The 19,636-nt window shown below is 55.3% G+C and overlaps 7 protein-coding genes across 7 annotated transcripts; 2 read left to right on the top strand and 5 right to left on the bottom strand.

Moving 5' to 3' along the window:
- Positions 1 to 2,323: 2,323 nt before the first annotated feature.
- Positions 2,324 to 4,556, top strand: MYCTH_2310685 (uncharacterized protein). Its single transcript, XM_003666129.1, has one exon. The coding sequence runs from the start codon at positions 2,369 to 2,371 to the stop codon at positions 4,496 to 4,498; it is 2,130 nt and encodes a 709-aa protein (XP_003666177.1). The 5' UTR covers positions 2,324 to 2,368; the 3' UTR covers positions 4,499 to 4,556.
- MYCTH_2310684 (uncharacterized protein) lies at positions 4,557 to 5,653 on the bottom strand. The gene has a single exon (XM_003666128.1). The coding sequence runs from the start codon at positions 5,388 to 5,390 to the stop codon at positions 4,614 to 4,616; it is 777 nt and encodes a 258-aa protein (XP_003666176.1). The 5' UTR covers positions 5,391 to 5,653; the 3' UTR covers positions 4,557 to 4,613.
- A 461-nt stretch (positions 5,654 to 6,114) lies between these two features.
- On the bottom strand, positions 6,115 to 8,723 carry MYCTH_2310682 (uncharacterized protein). Its single transcript, XM_003666127.1, has 4 exons — positions 8,259 to 8,723; positions 8,084 to 8,190; positions 6,803 to 8,018; positions 6,115 to 6,697 (listed from the first exon to the last, which is right to left on the bottom strand). The coding sequence occupies exons 1-4, from the start codon at positions 8,550 to 8,552 to the stop codon at positions 6,215 to 6,217; spliced, it is 2,100 nt and encodes a 699-aa protein (XP_003666175.1). The 5' UTR covers positions 8,553 to 8,723; the 3' UTR covers positions 6,115 to 6,214.
- A 1,176-nt stretch (positions 8,724 to 9,899) lies between these two features.
- Positions 9,900 to 11,692, top strand: MYCTH_2310678 (uncharacterized protein). Its single transcript, XM_003666126.1, has 4 exons — positions 9,900 to 10,268; positions 10,343 to 10,543; positions 10,601 to 11,146; positions 11,248 to 11,692. The coding sequence occupies exons 1-4, from the start codon at positions 10,065 to 10,067 to the stop codon at positions 11,515 to 11,517; spliced, it is 1,221 nt and encodes a 406-aa protein (XP_003666174.1). The 5' UTR covers positions 9,900 to 10,064; the 3' UTR covers positions 11,518 to 11,692.
- Positions 11,643 to 13,371, bottom strand: MYCTH_2310676 (uncharacterized protein). The gene has a single exon (XM_003666125.1). It carries the CDS (start codon positions 13,226 to 13,228, stop codon positions 11,867 to 11,869), a length of 1,362 nt encoding a protein of 453 aa, XP_003666173.1. The 5' UTR covers positions 13,229 to 13,371; the 3' UTR covers positions 11,643 to 11,866.
- A 1,953-nt stretch (positions 13,372 to 15,324) lies between these two features.
- Positions 15,325 to 16,938, bottom strand: MYCTH_2310672 (uncharacterized protein). The gene has a single exon (XM_003666124.1). The coding sequence runs from the start codon at positions 16,540 to 16,542 to the stop codon at positions 15,373 to 15,375; it is 1,170 nt and encodes a 389-aa protein (XP_003666172.1). The 5' UTR covers positions 16,543 to 16,938; the 3' UTR covers positions 15,325 to 15,372.
- A 613-nt stretch (positions 16,939 to 17,551) lies between these two features.
- MYCTH_2310671 (uncharacterized protein) lies at positions 17,552 to 19,635 on the bottom strand. The gene is made up of 3 exons (XM_003666123.1): positions 19,379 to 19,635; positions 19,215 to 19,300; positions 17,552 to 19,159 (listed from the first exon to the last, which is right to left on the bottom strand). The coding sequence occupies exons 1-3, from the start codon at positions 19,464 to 19,466 to the stop codon at positions 17,633 to 17,635; spliced, it is 1,701 nt and encodes a 566-aa protein (XP_003666171.1). The 5' UTR covers positions 19,467 to 19,635; the 3' UTR covers positions 17,552 to 17,632.
- Position 19,636: the final 1 nt, after the last annotated feature.

Raw genomic sequence — 19,636 nt, 5'->3', positions numbered from 1 at the left:
TTAATTATACCCTGGCAGCGAACTTCCACGTCCCCACAGCACGGCCTATGATCATTTCCCCCAAATACCGGTTACCCAGGAGTCAGGAGTTCTGGGTTAGATTTGGCCCTGGGTCAAGATTGAGGTTCGTATTGGACTTGGCCCATCAGACCTGGAGGATGATGATGTATGTGTAGGAGAGGCAAGGGCTCTTCCTAGATCCGTAATGGGGCTGCGGACGGGAACTGGGGAGGATGGGTACCTAATAAACGGGTGATCGTCGAGTCGGCCGAAGTCTAACAAGACACAAAAAAAAACCACTATAAAGGAAGAAGAACTAGGAAGACGAGCTGATCGTTCTTCTGAAACATTTCGTTCTTATTAACACGCCATCGGCCTGTACTCCGTACCGAGTATACAATTCAAATGCCAAGAGGGACCCAATGCCAAGCGAGAACTGCGGATTTCACTTACATAAGAACCGAGTCCTCCTCCGAGTCCTGTGTTGTTTTTCGACCTTTCTATTGGAACTCGACAGTTTCAAAACGTAACTCGGGACAATCGATTTGATGCCGAGTTCTTGGCTGCACTGCGTTCCCGGTGATCGTTGCATCGCACCTGCAAGGAAGAAGGGCTTTCCTGTCACAGAGGCATCTCCCCCCAGCGGAAGCACGGAGAGGGAACGGGGCGATTTCAAAACCCTGGTCTGGCTCAGTATTGGGTCCCTGCCATGTTCTGATCATGACGAATATGGGGTGACCAGAAGTATCTTCAGGGCGGAAAGCCCGTAGTGGGAGACCAAGACGAATGAGTGAAGTAAAATTTGTCTTTTGTTTTTCTTTTTTTTTAGGGGGGAGGGGGAATGGGGGGGGGCTGTAATGTATAGTAGGACTGAATATTACTTCCGATGAGCCTAGATGCAATAAAAAAAAACAGGGTAGTTGAATTTCCATACAGGCTTATACGGCACCTATTGTGGCGTCCTTGACTACCTTATGTTTGGGACGATCCTGGTGGCGTTGAGCTACCCGATCTTTTGTCTGTGTTTTGGTCGTCTCTCGGGAAAGAGGCCGGGGCTGATTGAAGAGAATCAGGATGAAGCCTGGGCGACGTTGGCTCTGCGCGTAAACGTTCTGCGCTGGAGGAGAGCCCTTCTAATTCTGGCCGCACGGGACAGCGCCCCAGTCTCCTGACCCTGCCAAGCGTGTTTGACCGAGTCAGGAACATCTGATGCATCATGCAGGGCGCTTGAAGCTGGATGTGTGAGGCGTGTCCCTGGAGTCGCCAAGTGCACAAGGATTCGGGGCCTTCCACTATGAAAGAGAAAAAAAAGGTCGTTACAGCCTTGGTCCATACATAATATATATTGTATGTAATATATACATACATACATACCCTCATATATGTGGGACTGCAATCATCAACGACGCGTCTGGTTGTAGTCCATGTAGAGTACTGTTATACATACATACTAGCAAGTCCCTTTGAGACAGTCGCCGCCTATTGGCCTGGTCTAGCTCGTAGGTGGCCGGAAGCGGAAGTTGGCGGGTTGGAATATGGCAGGTGACCTTTGCGACGTGACGGTCTGGCACATTCTTTGTCTCATGAAGAAGTCGTGATTCCATGTTTGCTGAGCCGTTAATTATAAGAGAAACTTCCAATTAACAGCGACAGGTTTTTTTTTTTTTTTTTTTTTTTTTTGCGGACTTGCACTGCACGCTTAATCGCCCTGCAACACTGATTGCTGCGCCATAGCCATGAACTTGAAAAGTTACGTCCGACTCAACCCATACTTTGACGATGAAAAGCACGGGAGAGGAGAGGACGAGGGACAAAGCAGAACAGCGCTAGCGGGATCGATGGTCCTACTAGCGATGGCTGCTCTGGGGTCGTGGCTCTTATGGAATTGGTTTCGGCCATGACGGCAGGAGGTAAATACCCTTTCTCGTCCAAGAATCGGTTGCGTTAGTTCAGGCTTACAAGGTAAGATCAGATACCAACTCGATTGCCGTTTTGTGAATGAAATTGGAATGCGTGTTGAAGGTCCTGGCGTTAACGGCGACATCGAAGTGCTGCAGAGTTGAAACGAGGAGGATACTGCGTAAAGTAATCCGTAATCCGTACATGCCCGTACTGTGTTTAGTAGCGGGGCGATGGGGATAGGTAAATACGGACTAGTGGGATGGGGACGAGCCAAGGTAGCAGCAGCCTCTGTGGAGGGGTGTTGTTCTTCAAGGAGCTCGCTTTCGCACCCACGACCAACGCACACCGCCCTGGCAGAATTCCCAAGCCCCACTAAAAATTCCTCGAGAACATCCTGATTTGCGATGCTGCGATTGTGGGCTCGCGATTCCTTTACCCTCCCCATTTTCCCAGGTCCTAATCCAAGATGGCCAAGAATAAAACAACAAAGCGCGAAAGCGCACCGGTCACCAAGATTACCGACCCCCGTTTCGCAAATTTCGAAACGGACCCAAGGTATAAGCTGCCGTCGAAAAAGACCCTCAAGACCAAGATCGACAAGCGTTTCTCGCGCGTGCTCAAGGATGCCGATTTCGTCGCCACCGCAAAGGTCGATCGCTATGGCCGGAAGCTGAAGACAGACACCAAGAAGAAGGCGCTGCAGCGACTCTATGAAGAAGAGGAGGAGGACGAGCATGACCCAGGGGAGGATGCGCAGGTCGAGGACGATGACATTGTTCGCCGCGAATTAGAGAAGGCCGACGCGAAATACGATCCGGCTCGTGGCGGCGGTTTCTCCTCTTCCGAGTCGGACTCGGATTCGGACGAGGATTCAGAATCCGAAGCGGAACCGGAAGCCGAGGACGAAGAGGAGGAGACGCGGCCTGGCATTCATCTCCGCCGAGAGAAGCAGCAGGTCGAGGAGGGCGAGGTAACAAACCGGTTTGCCGTTGTCAACATGGACTGGGACCATGTCAAGTCCGTAGACCTCCTGGCGCTGTTTTCCAGCTTCGTCCCGCCTGGTGGTCGCATCGAGAAAGTGTCCATCTACCCTAGCGAGTTCGGAAAAGAGCGAATGCAGCGTGAGGAGTTGGAAGGCCCTCCCAAGGAGATCTTTAAGAAGAGCAAGGAATCGGACGATGAGGATGACGATGAAGACGACTCGGCATCTGACAGTGAGAGCGACGACGATGATGATGGCACGGGCGATTCGGACGAGGAGGTCAAGAAAGAGCTGCTGAAAGAGGGCGACGATCAAGATTTCGACAGCGACGCGCTCCGGACCTATCAGCTCGAGAGGCTGCGATACTACTACGCAGTGGTAGTGTGTTCGGACAAGAATACGGCGCACAAAATTTACGAAGCAACCGACGGTAGTGAATATCTATCGTCTTCCAATTTCCTCGACCTCCGCTTTGTTCCGGACGATGTGACGTTTGACGACGAGCCCAGGGACGAGTGCGACAGTGTCCCCGCTGGGTATCAGCCCGTCGAGTTCACCACGGACGCCCTACAACACTCCAAGGTGAAGCTGACCTGGGATATGCACCCAGAAGAGGCGTCTAGAAAAGAGTCCATCAAGAAGGCATTCAGTGGGAGCCGCGCGGACATCGCTGAGAACGACTTGAGGGCGTACTTGGCAAGTGATAGCGAGAGCGATGACGGGGAAGGTGACGATGTTCCTGCGGAGGAACGGGGTGAGGACGGGGCACCGCTCAGCAAAAAGGAGATCGCGAGACGCAAGATGCGCGCAGCGCTGGGTCTCAGCGACGAACCTGCTCCAAAATCTTCAAATTCCGGGCCCGTTGGAGAGATGCAGATCACCTTCACCCCTGCCCTGTCCGAGAAGCCGAAGAAGGACGAAGCTGAAGAAACAACCATTGAGAAGTACAAGCGCAAGGAGAGGGAGCGAAAGGAGAGGAAGAGAGCCATGGCCCTTGCCAAGAGGGAAGGCATCGATCCGAATGCGGTTCAGAAACCGCAGGCGGAAGGAGGCGAAGAAGATCTAGGTTTCGACGACCCGTTCTTCACAGCCGAGCCAGTCAAACCTTCCAAATCAGCTCTCCGCAAGGAGGAACGGCTGAAGAAGCGTGCCGCCAGGGAGAAGGAGGAGGCGGAGAATGCTGCACAAAAGGCGCAGCTAGAACTGCTGATGGCGGATGAGAACGGCGGCGGCGCCCACCTTGACCACTTCGATATGAAGGAGATCGCGCGGGCGGAGAAGCTAAAGGGAAAGAAGAAGAAGAAGGGCAAGAAGGTCGCTGAGAACAACGGGGGCCTGCAAGAGGATTTCAAGATGGATGTCGAGGATTCTCGGTTCAAGGCCGTGTTTGAAAACCACGAGTTTGCCATCGACCCGTCGAACCCCAAATTCAAGGCGACGCAGGGAATGAAGAAGTTGTTGGAAGAGGGCAGGAAAAAGCGCAAGGCCGGGCCCGAGGACTCACCGAACGGCAAGCGGGATCAGCGAGATTCCAAGAAGGCCAAGGCGGACGGAGACCAGGAGCTCAGCACGCTGGTGGAATCCGTGAAGAAAAAGGTCAAGGCCAAGAGGTAGTAAGTACTTACAGAGAGTTTTGACAGCTTAATTACGCCTAAAATCAAACAAACGCAATCCACCACCCCGCGCAACCTATGTTATAATCCTCATCCCCAGCACAGCATGCAATTATTTACGTTTCCGCGCCGACGACTAGGCGGCAGAACCGTGGCCGCGCGGCCGTGCACGGAGCCCACTCTCCAACCCCATCCCTGTTATTCCCGTCCCAACCACCGGAGACGAGCTCGCTGCCGCCCTTCACTCGCCAGCTTACCGCAATAGCAACCGACATCCAAACCACCACCAGCAACACCCACGAGACCACGACACCCGCCTGGTGCACTCTCCACCACCAGCCGCGCCTCCGCTTCCTGTCCGCCAGCCCCGACTCAGTAGCAAGGGTTTCGAGCTCTCGCTCGTGCTTGGTCGGTTCCGGGTAGGAGTCCGAGTCCAGATAATAGTCGGACAGGTCGAGAAGCGTCTCAAAGTAGCATGGTCCCTGGCCAGGCGCGGCGCCCTCCGTGCTGTCCTTGCAGCTGTTGTTGGCGGCGGCGGGATCGGGGAAAGTGTGGTAATAATAGCGGTAGCGGTCCGGGGGTGGCCGCCGATTGCCGCGCTCCGAGTGAGGGGCGGGAGTGCAGGAAAGGGGCGTCGCCTCCGTGCGGCCGCCGCCGTCGTCTTCGCTCTCTTTGAAACAGTCCTGGGCCGGGCGTGGGGGAAGCCGTTTGGTACTTCGAACAGCTGGGACGTAGGCGTAGTCCGAGGCTAATACGGGAGCAGCGGGTGACGTGGGCACAAGGGGGCGCTCGTCACTGCCGCGCCCGACACACGGCGCCGCCGGGGCTGCGTAATAGCTGGTGTCGCGACCTTCCCAGGCGGAGTGCTTGGCGGGCTCGTCAGGAAAGGACATGGCGGTGGCTCTCCACGTTCGTTGTGTGTGTGTGTGTCCCGTTGGGCTTAAGAGGAGGCTTCACAACAAACTTTCCGTGTCTTGTTGTTTGGCAATCCGGTGACAGTGACAGTGGGAAAGAGCCAGAGAGGTCTCCGCTGGGTTGACATCTCGACTCTGCTCCGTGGGCTCCTCAGGGAGAGGATAATTATATTCTAGTTCAGTGGCCACGGGGAAAAAGGGAGGGTGGTTTGGCATCAGCTTGCGAGAGAGGATGGTCTGCGCTGTGGCAAGGAGCTTTCGACAAGGCGCAGGCTGCGGATCATTCAAGCGACGCGATAATAATGCACAATCAGCTTGTCAATCGCTGAACTTTAGTGGGCCAATTGATGGCCGCCCGAGGCCAGGGCGGCCAACGGATTCAATCTCTTGCCACTATTAACGGCCAGACGAATGGCGCCTAAATAAAGAGAAGAGAGATGCCCCCAAGGTCGAGAGGCCAGAGGCCGGCCCCTTAGCATGGCCCCGCGGCAACGAGGAGGCGCAGCAAGTCGTGAACTGGATGGGTATTATTCCAGATCTCAAGAAGCATTTGTTCTTTGATGTCCTTTTTCAACATCTATACAAACCATTTGCAGTTCGACTCGAACCCTCCCAATTAAACAACTGGAGGGAACACCACACGCGCGTTGGTAGATGTCCAGAAGGCCACCTGACAATGAAAAAAAAAAAAAAAAAAAAAAAAGAACCCAATCGCAAACCTAGCGGTCAGGTAACAGCAACTAAGAAACGAATCAGTAAAACGGGCAGAGCATTGATCATCAGTAATTATTGAAATGTCCTTCTCAAAATCCACCCGTTCCCCTGAGCCTCTCAACAGCGCCCTTGACGCCCTTCACCCACCCGAACACGCCGCCGGCGTCGGGTCCTATCGCCCCGTCGGCTTGCCGCCCCTCCGCGTCCCTCCAGACGCCGTCCTTGCGGTTGACGGCGCCAAAAAGCGCGGTGTTCTGGTTCCGCTGCAGCGCGTCAAGCCAGCTTGCGCACAGCGCGGGGCTGTCGATCAGCACGTTGACCTCCTCGCTGTGGAACCAACTTTGGGTGTCCTGGTTGCCGTTGCCCTGGATGGCGACGCGGCCGTCGGCGATCAGCAGCTTGACATGGCTGCTGCGCTGCCGGCGGGCCTGCGACACAGGCGCCGTTCGGTCCTTGGCCACGTACCAGTGGTAGTGCAGGTGTCGGCGACCGGCGGGGGACAGGGACGGAGAGGCGTGAAGGGCCGCAGCGACCTTCTCGTTGTGGCCGCCTTGGCGGGGGAGGAGCTCGCCCTAGTTATGAAGAAAAGGGAAACTCGATTAGTGAGGGAAAGGAGATGGGAAACAATAATAGAACGGCCAAGCAGCAACCTGGACAAAGAGTCAAAGGGGACTTACTGCGTCGTTGTAGCTGAGACAGACGTAGCAGTACACATCGACACCTCGCTCGCAGGCTTCGATGATGGCCGGAATGAGGGGGGAGGCGTTGAGGGTTGGGGAGATGATGTAGACACTATCTCTGGCGTAGCGCAGAGCGGATAGCCAGGCGGCGTTCTGAGGAGTGGAGACGGATGAATGGGTTGGCGGACCGTAAGGCGCGCGGTTGACGAGAGCCATCGGATAAGGAATGTGGGTTTGGTGCGGAATATACGGTGTCATGAAGTTCTCCGGGGCGCAGCCCGGTGCGTTGGGGTCTCCGGGCAGACCTTGGTTGACGGTGTGGTTGAGCAGCTCGGTAACAGCTTGCATGTGTGTTCTCCTTGGTTTGGGAGCCAAAAACGATTGGGCACGGGCTACCTCCCCTGTGATATCGTCATCGTAGTGCGGATCGTCGGCGGTGTGCGCTGGGAGGGCGGATGGTTCGTGTCCCACGCTTTGGGTGGGAAAAGTGCTGACTGTTCGGCCAGCTTCGCCAATCCCATCTCGTTCGGGAGTCGACATCTGAGGACTGGATTTACTCTGGTGTCCGGCCGTACCATTGAGATTCACACCCTCCTCAACAAAGTGTACCGCACTCTCGCCAGCGCCCGCTCCAGTCGCAGGCTCCCCAGCCCCTCCCGCAGGCCATACCTTCAACCCTCCATGACCAGTTGCCTCAGCCGGGCCGCTTTGGCAAGGTAATGGTGGATTCAACCTTTTGTTCCAGGATATCAAAACCATGTCGTAGAGCGAATCGACGATGGGCCCTTCCAAGCGCACCATCATCTCGAGGTTGTCGTTATCCTGGATATTGTTGCTCTGCAGAAGGGCAATCCTTCGATCAACCAACATATACTTGGCATGAAAGGTCCCCATCAGTGGGGTGTGGAAATTCATAATCTCCATGTCGATGTTCGGGATCTCATCCGGATGCGGCAAGTTGACATTTTGGCTGGTAGCCTCTCTCTCACAAACGATGTAGTGAGGCTTGTAGAGCTGTCTGGGGCTTCCCCGATCGTAGAGGATCTTGAAAACGATTTTTGCACCCCTCGCACCGGCTCGGCAATCGAGTTCCCTGATTGCATTCGTAATGTACCTGGAGGCCACGCTGTTTTGCCAATAGTTGGTTGCCAGGTATACTTCCTTCTGCGCTTGAACAATGACATTGGACATATGGCGGACAATATCCGGCAAGCTTTGCGCCAGGGTTAGCATGTTTGCCTATTATGCATAGACGCGGCAATGCTGGTAAGGACGTACACAGAGATGATGGTAAGAGGCACTGTTCCATAACTTCCCATCAAGGAAGGGCTGACCATGGCTCGGCGAGGGTCTTCGTTAAGGGTAGACAGCGCATCGTGGTATATCTGCAGCTCCTGTGAGCTGTTGGTGTCTTAGGGCTGGTCTAATTAGCGCTTCATGGGGCTGCACTCACCGCAAGGAACAAGTCGCTGGGTCTGGTTGGTCCCCATTTCCCACATTCGGCCGCCCTCTTCAGTCTATCGTGCTCAGTGAGCTCCCAACTGCTCTTGTCATTCCCATCGCCGACCTCTTGCTTGCTCTTTGCAGCCGACCTAGTAGCGCGGTGACCGTAAAGCTTCTCCCAGGCGTCGCCGGGAGATAGTGTCGCATCGCGAGCCAGAAGCGATGAGACGCTCTCGCTCGACGTACACAAACGAACGATCTGCTCGCTGATTTGAGGTTGAATGGCTTGCTGATGTTTCGTCATTCTGGATATGCAGGTTCGTGCGGCGGGTGTAAGGTTATAATTAGCTCGCTGATAAACAATATAATAATGATAGTGTGATTGCAGTCGACCGGACTAAAATTTAATTATTTCATTACTACTCTGACTGGGTGACTGCATGGCCACGCATAGTAACCCGGGGGCGAGACGATAAAAGTCAAGGTGTTGATTATTCGAGGATCAAGCTATATTGTCCGAGGGTTGGCTGTCGTCACCTTCCCAGAAATATTCGCAAGAATGAAACAGGTTAGGGAAGGGGCTCAGGGTCCTGTGAATAATCGCGCTATTATATCGACAGATATGGTGTCCAGTAATTATCCGTTCAGATCTCGGAAAATCAAGCCGCTTCTCATAATTTTCTTGCTCCGTAAAACCTAGAGCAACTACGGTAATATGGATAATAGTAGCTGCTTTTACTATCACCTGCTTGGTAGTCGCATGGCGAGCCCTCAAGGAGTCGTTGCGAAAGCGATGTTCAGTGTAAGCGATAAAGATGACGTCAAACGCGCGGATGCCACTATAACCTATTTGCACATACTAGAATACAGTGTATATAGGTGGCCTGACCAAACCCCCTGTACTTGGGCTGACCAAACCCCCTGCTAAGCGAGCTCGCTTAAGCTGACCTGACTAGACCAAAACTACCTAACAAGCTTAAATTTTTAGACTGGTCAGGTCAACTTCGTCCCTCCCTACAATTTTTAAATATATAATATAAACACTTTGTAATAAATTCTAAAACGATTTAGCTAAATTATAAAGATTAGTTATTAGACTTTAATATCTTTAAAATTAAAATCTTTAAAGAAGTTAACTATAAGCTAGTAATAAGGTTATAATAAGAGGTTAACCTAGCTTATTAAATATAGAGGAGATAGTAAGCCTTTTAGAATTAGCTTAGAACTAGTTTAGAACTAGTTTAAAAGATAATTAGAATTATTTTAAAACTAGTTTAGATAGTAATTAGAATTAATTCTAAGAGAGGGCTCTAAAATCTAGTAAGACTATATAACTAGGTAAGATTATATAACTAATAGTAAAACTGATTTAGAATTGATTTAGAACTAATTCTTTATTTTTTGGAGCATTGGTCAGGTTAGCTTAAGCGAGCTCGCTTAAGCTTGCTTAGCAGGGGGTTTGGTCAGCCCAAGTACAGGGGGTTTGGTCAGGCCACCTAATAACTGTAGAATACACTAGGCCGAGGGGCTCAGTTTCCAGGCTCGGTTAGGCCAATCGCTGGTAGGGCGGCCCGAGGCCACCGGACCCCAGCTTGATCACCAGGCAGTGCTCCACTTGGCCTTGCAGCTTGGACAGGGGTTGTTAGTAGCACCACAACACACCCCGACCCTTATCTGAGCACGCCTTCCCTGCCTCCGTCCGATCTCACCTCTTGTCCCAAGCGAGCTTCTACTAAACAACAAACGCCTCCCTCCTCCATCTACACCCGTGATAGTTCGCTCCATCAGCAACGAAGTAACATACCGCCGGCCCACCATGAAGATATCCGGCGCCTCTCTTCTTGCGCTGCTGCTGCCGGCAGTAAGCGGCCGCTTCGTTGAGCCTGGCGAGCCGGATCGCGTATTGCTTTATCCCGACGGCGTTCCTCAGCCCTCCGAAAGCAGCGAGAAGTACCACATAGAGCTGGCCCCGGGAGAGACAAGATGGGTGACCGAAGAGGAGAAGTGGGAATTGCGTCGGGTACGTCTCCTTCCCAGTCTGCCCGCTCCCGATTCCCAATTCTCGGTGCCCATCATGCTGACAATCCCACGCAGCAAGGCAGGCGGTTCTTCGATATCACCGACCATCCCGGGCTCGGAACCCTCCGCGCGCGAGACACATTCAAGAAGAGGAGCGTCTTCCCCAAGGCTCCCAAACTACAAGACGAGGTAAACCCTCTCTTGGCGAACCTGTCCAAGACCGAGATGAAGGACCACTTGACCACCTTCACTTCGTTCCATACCCGCTACTACAAGGTAAAGAACACCCCGTGTGCTTAACCGCTTTGCCCCGCGCTAACCGATGCATGACAGTCCGACTACGGCCGGCAATCAAGCGAGTGGCTCCTCGGCCAGGTGCGCCAGACCATCAAAGAGGCCGGCGCGGAGGACTACGTTCACGCCGAGCATTTCAAGCACCCATGGGGCCAGCACAGCATCATCGCCACCATTCCCGGCAAGACCAACTCCACCGTCGTCATCGGCGCGCACCAGGACTCGATCAATCTCTGGCTGCCGAGCATTCTGGCCGCGCCCGGTGCCGACGACGACGGCAGCGGCACCGTCACCATCCTCGAAGCCTTCCGCGTCCTCTTGCAGTCCGAGGACGTTGTCAAGGGCAACCACCAGAACACCCTCGAGTTCCACTGGTACAGCGCCGAGGAGGGCGGCCTGCTCGGTAGCCAGGCCATCTTCTCCGCGTACGAGAAGGAGGGCCGCGACGTCAAGGCCATGCTGCAGCAGGACATGACCGGCTTCGTCGCCCGCACCCTGGACGCCGGCAAGCCCGAAAGCGTGGGCGTCATTGTCGACTACGTGGACCCGGACCTGACGCAGTTCATCAAGGTCATTATTGATGAGGTACGCTCGCTCGCTCACTTATGCTCTAATCATACTTTTTTATTTTGTTGCCTTCTTTTCCTCCCTCATGGACCTCTTTCTGACATTCCCTCTCCCCGCAGTACTGTGACATCCCTTACGTCGAGACCGAGTGCGGATACGCATGCTCCGACCACGCCTCGGCGTCCAAGGCCGGGTATCCCTCGGCCTTTGTCATCGAGTCGGCGTTCGAGTACTCGGACAACCACATCCACTCTACTGAAGACCTGATCAAGTACCTGTCGTTCGACCATATGTTGCAGCACGCACGCATGACGCTGGCGTTCGCCTACGAACTGGCATTCACCGACTTTGACTCCCTAGAAGGGCCGGACCACTCGGATGCGCTGTAAGGAGTCTTGTCTTGGTCTCAATGATGGGTTATGAGTACTGGAGGTCACAGATATTACACTATGCGAAATAGCATTCAGCAGGGTGGGTTAGTCATTGAGGGGTATCATTTTTGAGCCGCTGGAGTCGGCAAAGTACGGATGTCGCTCAACTCTCTCACGGATCCATGTCCCAATATCTTCTATTTCAAGACGCTGCAATCATGGCTATGCCGTGACCCCTATCCTCTATATACTATCGATACTCCTTCGCTGGCGCCGTCGTCTATGCCCATACCCAACCCACGTTCAAACAGGGGTAACAAGGGGTATCACGCTGCTCCCCTCTCTCTTCTCTCACCAACCTCGTTCCTCACATGCTGTCCTCCATCTGCCGGCTCCTAGTCTTGGCCCAGCTGTCATGCTCCTCTTTGCCGCCCTTGCTTTCCAGGCCCATACCCCTCTCGACCCACTCCTTGCTCCCCATCTGGCTCAGCCTCGACAGGGCACGCGCAAACGCAAACGCCTCCTCGTCGCCGCTAAACAGGTTCGACTTGGCCAGCTGCTCCACGTTGGACTCGAGGTCGTCCATCATGTGGCTCATCGCGTCCTCCACCGCGGCCTCGTCCAGCTCTTCGTCCGCCTTACCGTCGCCGCCCTGCCTCTCCCTCTCCCTCCGCCTGGCCAGGAGCGACTCGCGCATCTCGGCCCGCGAGACGAACAGCTCCTGCAGCGGCACGGCCGTGGTCAGCACCAGCTTGGCGTGGGACTCGTACACGGCGTCGACAAAGGTGATGAAGCGGCGGGCCAGGTCGCGCTGCCGGAAGGTCATGCCGGGCACTTCGGTCACGATGAAGGCGTCGTACGATCGCATCAGCTCGAGATAGTCGGCCGCGCTCGTCGGGCGGCCAATCAGCTCGTCAAAGGTGAACCAGGCGCAGCGGCCGCTCACGCGGGGCACCACAATGTCGCGGCCCCAGACCCGCTGCGTCTCCGGGTGCGGGTCGGGCGAGTCCGGGTCGCCGAGGAAGCGGAACCACTTCTCGGCGTGCGAGGCGGCGTGCGCGTCGAGCGGCGTGTGGTAGACGCCCGACGGCGGGCGCGGGATCTTGCGGTAGTCCGTGTTGGAGTTGAGGTTGATGACGTGCAGGCGGTTCTTGAGGAGCTGGATGGCCGGGATGAAGGACTCGCGCTGGATGCCGTTCTTGTAGAGCTCGTCCGGGTGGCGGTTCGACGTGGTGACGAGCACGACGCCGTGCGACATGAGCGACTCGAGCAGCCGCCGCAGGATCATGGCGTCGGCCACGTCGGTGCACTGGAACTCGTCGAAGCAGAGCACGTTGCCCTGCTCGGCGATCTCGGCCGCCACGAAGGGCACGCAGTCTACGTCGGTGCCGTACTGGAGCTTCATCTTGTGGAGCCGCTGGTGCACGCCCTGCATGAAGTTGTGGAAGTGGATGCGCGTCTTGGAGCGGACGGTTTGCGGAAGGGTGTCGTAGAAGAGATCCATCAACATCGTCTTGCCGCAGCCCACGTCGCCGTATAAGTAGAGTCCCCGCGGGAGGTTGTCAGGGATCGCGCCGATCGGCGTCTTCTTCTTGCTGCTGCCGAACCATGAGAAAAGGGACTTGTTCGGCTTTACGGATTCCACTGTCGGGTGAACCACGGCCGGCGCCCGATAGTGCCGCAGCTCCTCGTGCAAATGCTGTAGGCTCTGAATTATCCCTGGCGTCATCGAGTCAGCGGTTGCGGTGCCCGCCTTCCCGACCCATTGCGTGTTTTACTCACCCCTCTGGTGTTCGTCATTTCGGAGCACGCCGCTCGCAACTCGCCGGTCGTACTCTTGGATTGGGCCAATGTCCTCTACGTTGTCTGTCTCGAGGTCAGTTACATTACACTTTCCACCGGCTTTCTGCGAACTCCACGGTCCCACGAACTGTTCTCGATTGCTGCTGCTGCCACGGCCGAAGAGGCACTTCTCCTCTGTCCCGCAGTGAAGACGGCAGGAAGCACGATATGAGATGAAGTACGCAAGCAGCTGCCAGACGCGGACGATGCGCCTGCCCTTCGCCCAAAGCCAACAGGCCTTGGACAGGTTGTGCTTAACGCGTGCTGGGGGATACAGCTCGGGGTGTCTCGGAGAGCTCGTGGGGATGTCCCGATCAAGCGGGCGCGCGGAAGGCGGCGCATGTGCGCGGGCATTTCAACTTTTGATATCGGAGGCGTCGGCAGAATAAGGCGTCTTCTGGCGCTATTGCGAAGGATACATCGTAGGGCGCGGGACAAGACCTGCGCAAATGTTGCGGCCAACAGAGAGCCGAATCGAGAAGCAACCCCAGTAAAAGAGGGAAACAACAAGAAATACGAGTTATAAGTACTTGCAGAAAAGAACTTCTGATCTAGCTCTCAACACACGCCTCGGTTCCCGGCCGTGCTCTCGACACAGATATGGAGAGCAATGTCCGGATTATTGATTGCGGGTTGGCTCGAGTTCGGCGTTGCGGCGTTCGGAAAGATGAACAGGGAGGCGAGTGGACGGGTTTTACCGGTTCCACATGCCGCGGCTTTTTGCCATGGACCAGCAATTGCGGGGCACCTGACGGGATGATGCCAGCCCTTGACACTCTTGGCGCGGCATCCATTTCAGGGTCCGGTTTGATCGTACACTCTTCCGCTAGAATGACATCTTCATCCGATTCTCATCCCACGATTGCACGAACAAGCCCGTCACCCGTTGTGCCTTGGCTTTGCGGCAGAAACGGTAGCACAGAGTAGTACGTAGCGTATCCCTAAGGCGAAAAAGGTGCAAGGGCAATAACCTGCTTCGCTACGTGCCCATTAGTTACCACGTCAGTTGCGTGAGGCAGGAGCGGATTCGCTTACTATACAAGGGCAAAGCGGCCAAGTATAATAGTATGGCAGCACTTCAATGATAACACCTCGGCGCTATTTCGACAGAGGTGATCTTCCTCTTTAGCCAACTTGATTTTTCTTTCCCCGTTTGAACATCGTTTAGCAATAGTCGATGGTGAACGAAAGACTAGCTTCTGCATACGCGTGTTAATCGCCTCCTGGGCAGTCAACCTCCTGACGAATTTCATGGCTCATGGGTACAGTGGATACCAATACCGGAAGTCAATACCACGCTTGTTAGATCGCTAAGAAAATCTTGCACCCTCGCAAATTGGCGGGTAGCTGTTTATTCTCCTATATATCATCCCGAGCATCAGTCTCGCCATGTGAAGATTCTTCACACCGGTGGGCATATGGCGAGGGGCTGATTGGTGTGTATAGAAGATATAGTTACTGGTTATGTATGATGCACTCAGGTCCTATATTGTTAGAAGCTGGATCGTGAAACCTAAAGGAGAGGCGTGCCATATTCGCACCCGTGAAGGCTACAAGGCCAAGGGCACGATAATTAGCAACGGATTGAATCTCACGTAGCTCTTCTCACCTGAGGTTTTACGTTTCCCCTAGGGAGATATGTCAGAGACAACAGGTCGGTGTCGTGTCCTAAAAGAACCTAGTTTGGCGAGGTATCTTCGGTGAGATCCATTGGCACATTGATTTCCCGAGGGTTGGTTATAATCTCGAATGTCCAAGCGATGCAGGGGCAAGCTCACGTAGAAATCTTGAGCGGCTAAACCATGTCTATAAAACATCGTTTATCCTATTAGGTGTGTCACAAATACTGCCTTTTTTATTTTCAATGCCTCTCGCCTCATGATAGCACGACAACTGCTATGGGTGCCTTTGCTGGTTTTGTGAATAATTAGACCAAAATTGATGACAATATTCAGACCAAAAAAAAAAAAAAAAAAAAAAAAAAAAAAAACACATCCTGCTTCAATGCTATGCGCATTTCTTCAGTGTTCCTCAGCACCAAGCATACTTCTCGTTGGCGACCCAGTCCACCTCGGAAACGGGCTCATCGCCATACCACCTTAGGCTGGCAATGCTGTGCTTCTCGCGGACCACAAACTCGGACTCGATGCCACACTTCTCAACGAGGCCTTTGAGCTTGGGAGTTGGGTTCCAGATCTGGACATCCTGCGTCTGCCACTCGGCCGCCTCGTGCTGCGCAATCTGCACAATCGATCGGAAGCCGCCCACCAGCTCTTCGTCTGGCTGATCCGGGTCCTCTACCACCACCCTCAACACATGGAGAACATTGCCCTCCTTCCTCTTCAACCCGCCATAGTATCCCCTCATCCAGACCGCCCAGATCCTCTGTCCCGGCTTCCCGGTCACTGCGCCCCTGACGGCCGGCGTCTTTCCAAAGATGCTCTTGGTCATGAAGTCCTCGCGCATCAGATGCCAGAGCATGGCATCCAGCTCCGGCAGGATCGCCACGTGCGTCTTGCCGTCCCGGCGCCGCGTCAGGTCCGCCCTCAGCAGCTTCTCATCTGCCGCGCACAGCTCTGCCAGCTCGTGATACCCGATCGCCGTCGCGACCTGCTCCGTCTCCCCCGCCGCTCCCGCGACCGGCCGGAACGAGACGTGCGAGCTCTCAAAGGCGGGCCACCCGTGGCGGGCGTAGAACGACTTGCCGATGTCGCTGTAGAGGACCGAAAACAGCGAGCGCCCCGGCGGCACCGGTGCCTGCCACCCGCGCAGCTTCTCGCCCACCTCCCTCATCATGCGGCTGGCGTACCCCCGGCCACGGTAGGCCGGTTCGGTGAAGACGCTCGCGATTCCGTGCGCGACGCCCTCCGTTGGCGGCTCGCCGTCGCGGGAGCAGACGGCCCGCTTCCGCAGACTCTCGCACGACGACAGGATCGGCCGCCCGTCCGGCGGCAGCGAGGCCACCGTCAGGATCCAGTGCGTGATGCCGCCGTTGCGGGCCAGCGGTACCGTCGTCAGGTACTCCTCACGTGCGATGTAGTCCGCCTCCGTCAACGCATAGCCCCAGTTCCTGTAGGTGTGCTTGATGGTGGCCACGCGCTCGGCGCGGGTTGGGTGAGTGAGGACCAGGAGTGGTGAGTCGGCGTCCGGGAGGGAGTCAAGGGGGAAGGAGGGCGGAGGGGTGAGATCGTTGGAGCCCATGTTGAGGAGAAACTCTTTTTTTTTCACCTTTGTTGCGACTGATGCCGTCCGAGTGGAAAACTTCCTTGCAATGAATTGAGGGTGGTATTATATGTTGAGGTTGAACTCTGTTAATACTGTGTTGCTGGTAGTGGTGTAAGTCGGGCAGGAGATGAAGATCTGGGGGTTGGAGCTCAATGGAGTAAGGAAGAGTAGTTCGAAGTGGAACAGAGCAGCACAGGTCGCCTCGGATTCATTATAACACCTGTTGCCTGAGTGGAAACCTTTTTAAGTCATCGGCTAGAATACGTAAATATATGCATGTACGAAGTGTGGATTCTAACTGATTCCAACCTGCCCGAGCTGGACCTGCAAGGGCATGTCCGTATTTGGCACCTGCACCGCTCACGCCAGTCGTCACTTGCCTTAGTCTCGCTACCTAGGTAGTTACCTACCTGAAACGTTAAGCAAGCACGATAAGCAATTGCATGGTGAGAGCTCACAGTGGGCGGCCATTTGAAACGATGCTTGCTCACCAGGAATAGGCGACGATGCGGAGCAATTGAAACCATCAATTCCCTTAATCCCATTGGCTAGGATTCTGGACAGTCAGGTCAGATGCCCACTGCAACAACGGGGATTGGCAAGGATAAGGACACTCGGCGCCGCTCCAGTGCTCGCTATTTTACGTCACTAGAGCCAAGTTGAGACCGGGTCCCGGCGGAACGGCCGGCGGCGTAATCGCTCAGGTTGCTGCATTGGTCGGCGCCGGGACCGCGCATTCAGCAGTGCAACAGCGGAGAACGGCGGCAGAGCGAGCTAAGCCGACGATATGCGGGTCCGAACGAGTGATGCTCGGGCCGGCAATGGGTCACAGGACACGCGAGGGATGCGGGAACAAAAGATTGTGGGATTCTTACCGTAACCTTGTGTGCAAAAGCGGAACTTAGCTAAAGTTGATCTGGGTAATGCACGTTTTTCAGCACTGCCGGGTCCGCGCTGCTGGGAATGCTGTTGGGCACTGGCTGTTCTCATATTCGCACGTCTGAATAGCCCTTGGGAATAATTCAAACTCTTCGGTGTATTCATTACTATACTGACATTTTTTTTTCTAGTGGTCGTGGCCGTCATCCTCAGGCTGCGGCTCGGGGTCCAGCTTGATCAGGGTATCGATGCGCATGATGCTGATACACGCCTCCACCGCGCTCTTCAGCTGCCTGATCTTGCTGATGCTGGGCTCCACCACACCCGCCTTGATCTCGTCCACCACCTTGCCCTTCACCAAGTCGAGACCGTAGTTCTTGTACGCCTTCTTGCGCGCTACCGTCTTCTCGTCCTCGTTTGCTTCGCCCTCCTGGATGCGCTGCGAAAGGGCGTGCCTTGATCGCAACTGCGCGACCAGCTCGGAGGCGTCCTTGGCGGCGTTGACCGCCAGCGTCTTGGGAATGACCAGTAGTGACTGGGCGAACTCGCCAATGGCAAGCTGCTCGCGCGAGCCGACCGTGCCCGCGAACTCCTCCAAGTAGATGTGGAGGGCGGTCTCGACCGCACCGCCACCCGGCACGATGCTGCCGCTCTCAAGTGTTCTCTTTACGGCGCACAGGCTGTCGTGCACCGACCGCTCCATTTCGTCAAGCTGGAAGTCGTTGGGGCCGCGAAGGATGATGGAGGCTGACGAATGCGCCTTGGTGCCCTTGACCAGGATGCACTCGTCGTCCGAGATGCGCTCCTGCACCACCTCTTCGGCATGGCCGAGATACGACGGCTCGAACTTCTCGTCGCCGTTGAGATCGGAAAGAGTGCTCAGTAGGGTGGCTCCAGTGGCCTTGGCGATACGCCGGAGATCCTCCTTCTTGCAGCGGCGCACTGCCATGGCACCCCTCTCGACGAACAGCTTCAAGCAGAGGTCGTCGATGCCCTTGGTCGTGAGGATAACATTCGCCCCAGCCTTGAGGATCATCTCTATCCGCTCAATGACCATGCCCGCCTCCCGTGCCCGGATCTGCTCGAGTTGGTCCGGGTCGTCAACTGTGATCTGAACACCCAGCTTCATCCGCTCCTTTTGAAGGTTCATATCCAAACAGGCAATCTTGGCATCCTGTATCCGTGTCGGCATCGCCTGCGAGGCAACGGTGCAGTTGAGCGCGTAGCCCTTGACGAGGATCGATTCAGCGGCCCCCTTGCCATGGGCCTTGAGGATGTTGACCGCCTTCACAGGGTACTTGACTTCGTTCTTGTTGTTTGTTGTCCGAACGGCTTGCATGGCATCGACGACCATGTTCGCAAAGAAGTCCGAGTCGGCGCCAATGATCTTGCTCGACATGGACGTCTTGGCGATGTTCAACAGCGACTCCCGGCCCAGGTTCTCCACCTTGATGCTGACGTGCTCGTTCATGTACTTGACCGCCTCGCGGAGAGCCAGGCGGTAGCCAGTGATGATCGTCGTTGGGTGTATCCGGTTCTTCATGAGCTCGTTTCCTCTCCTGAGCAGCTCGGCGGCGATCAGGACCACCGATGTCGTGCCATCGCCAACCTCCTTGTCTTGTTGCTGCGCAAGGTCGACGAGGATCTTCCCAGCGGGGTGCTCGACGTCGAGTAGGCTGAGAATGGTAGCGCCGTCGTTGGTGACCGTGACATCCTGCTCCATGTTAGGGCATTGCTTGGCGGGGTAGCACGGGACGGCGGGGACATACGCCGATATCGTCGACCATCATCTTGTCCAAGCCACTAGGGCCAAACGAGCTCTTGACGACATTCGCAATCATCTGTGTGGCCATGACTGCACGTGAGGTCAGCCAGATTTCTCCAATCCGGAGCTAGTTCATCTCGAGCGGACGGGGGGGAAGCGGTAACCGACCATTTTGGTCTCGAATGTCAGCGCCCGAGACCTTTTGCCCGCCGAGAAACAGCGTGCCGTTGCCCGACTGCGCAAACATAGAGGCCATCTTGAGAGTATTTCGGCGTTGAAAGCTAACCCGTGGCCGATGCGCGAAACGAGGAAAGGGTAAATGCCGATATGAAAGTCGGGTCTCTGTTGACAGGCTCCAGCAATTTCGAAGCTTGACGACTACTGGATGTCAGGCAGCTCCAGTCTCCAGGAACTTTTTCCCGGAGG

This window comes from Thermothelomyces thermophilus, chromosome 6, assembly GCF_000226095.1.
Source record: "Thermothelomyces thermophilus ATCC 42464 chromosome 6, complete sequence".
NCBI classification, from domain to species: domain Eukaryota; kingdom Fungi; phylum Ascomycota; class Sordariomycetes; order Sordariales; family Chaetomiaceae; genus Thermothelomyces; species Thermothelomyces thermophilus.
This window is presented reverse-complemented; position numbering and strand designations above follow the sequence as displayed.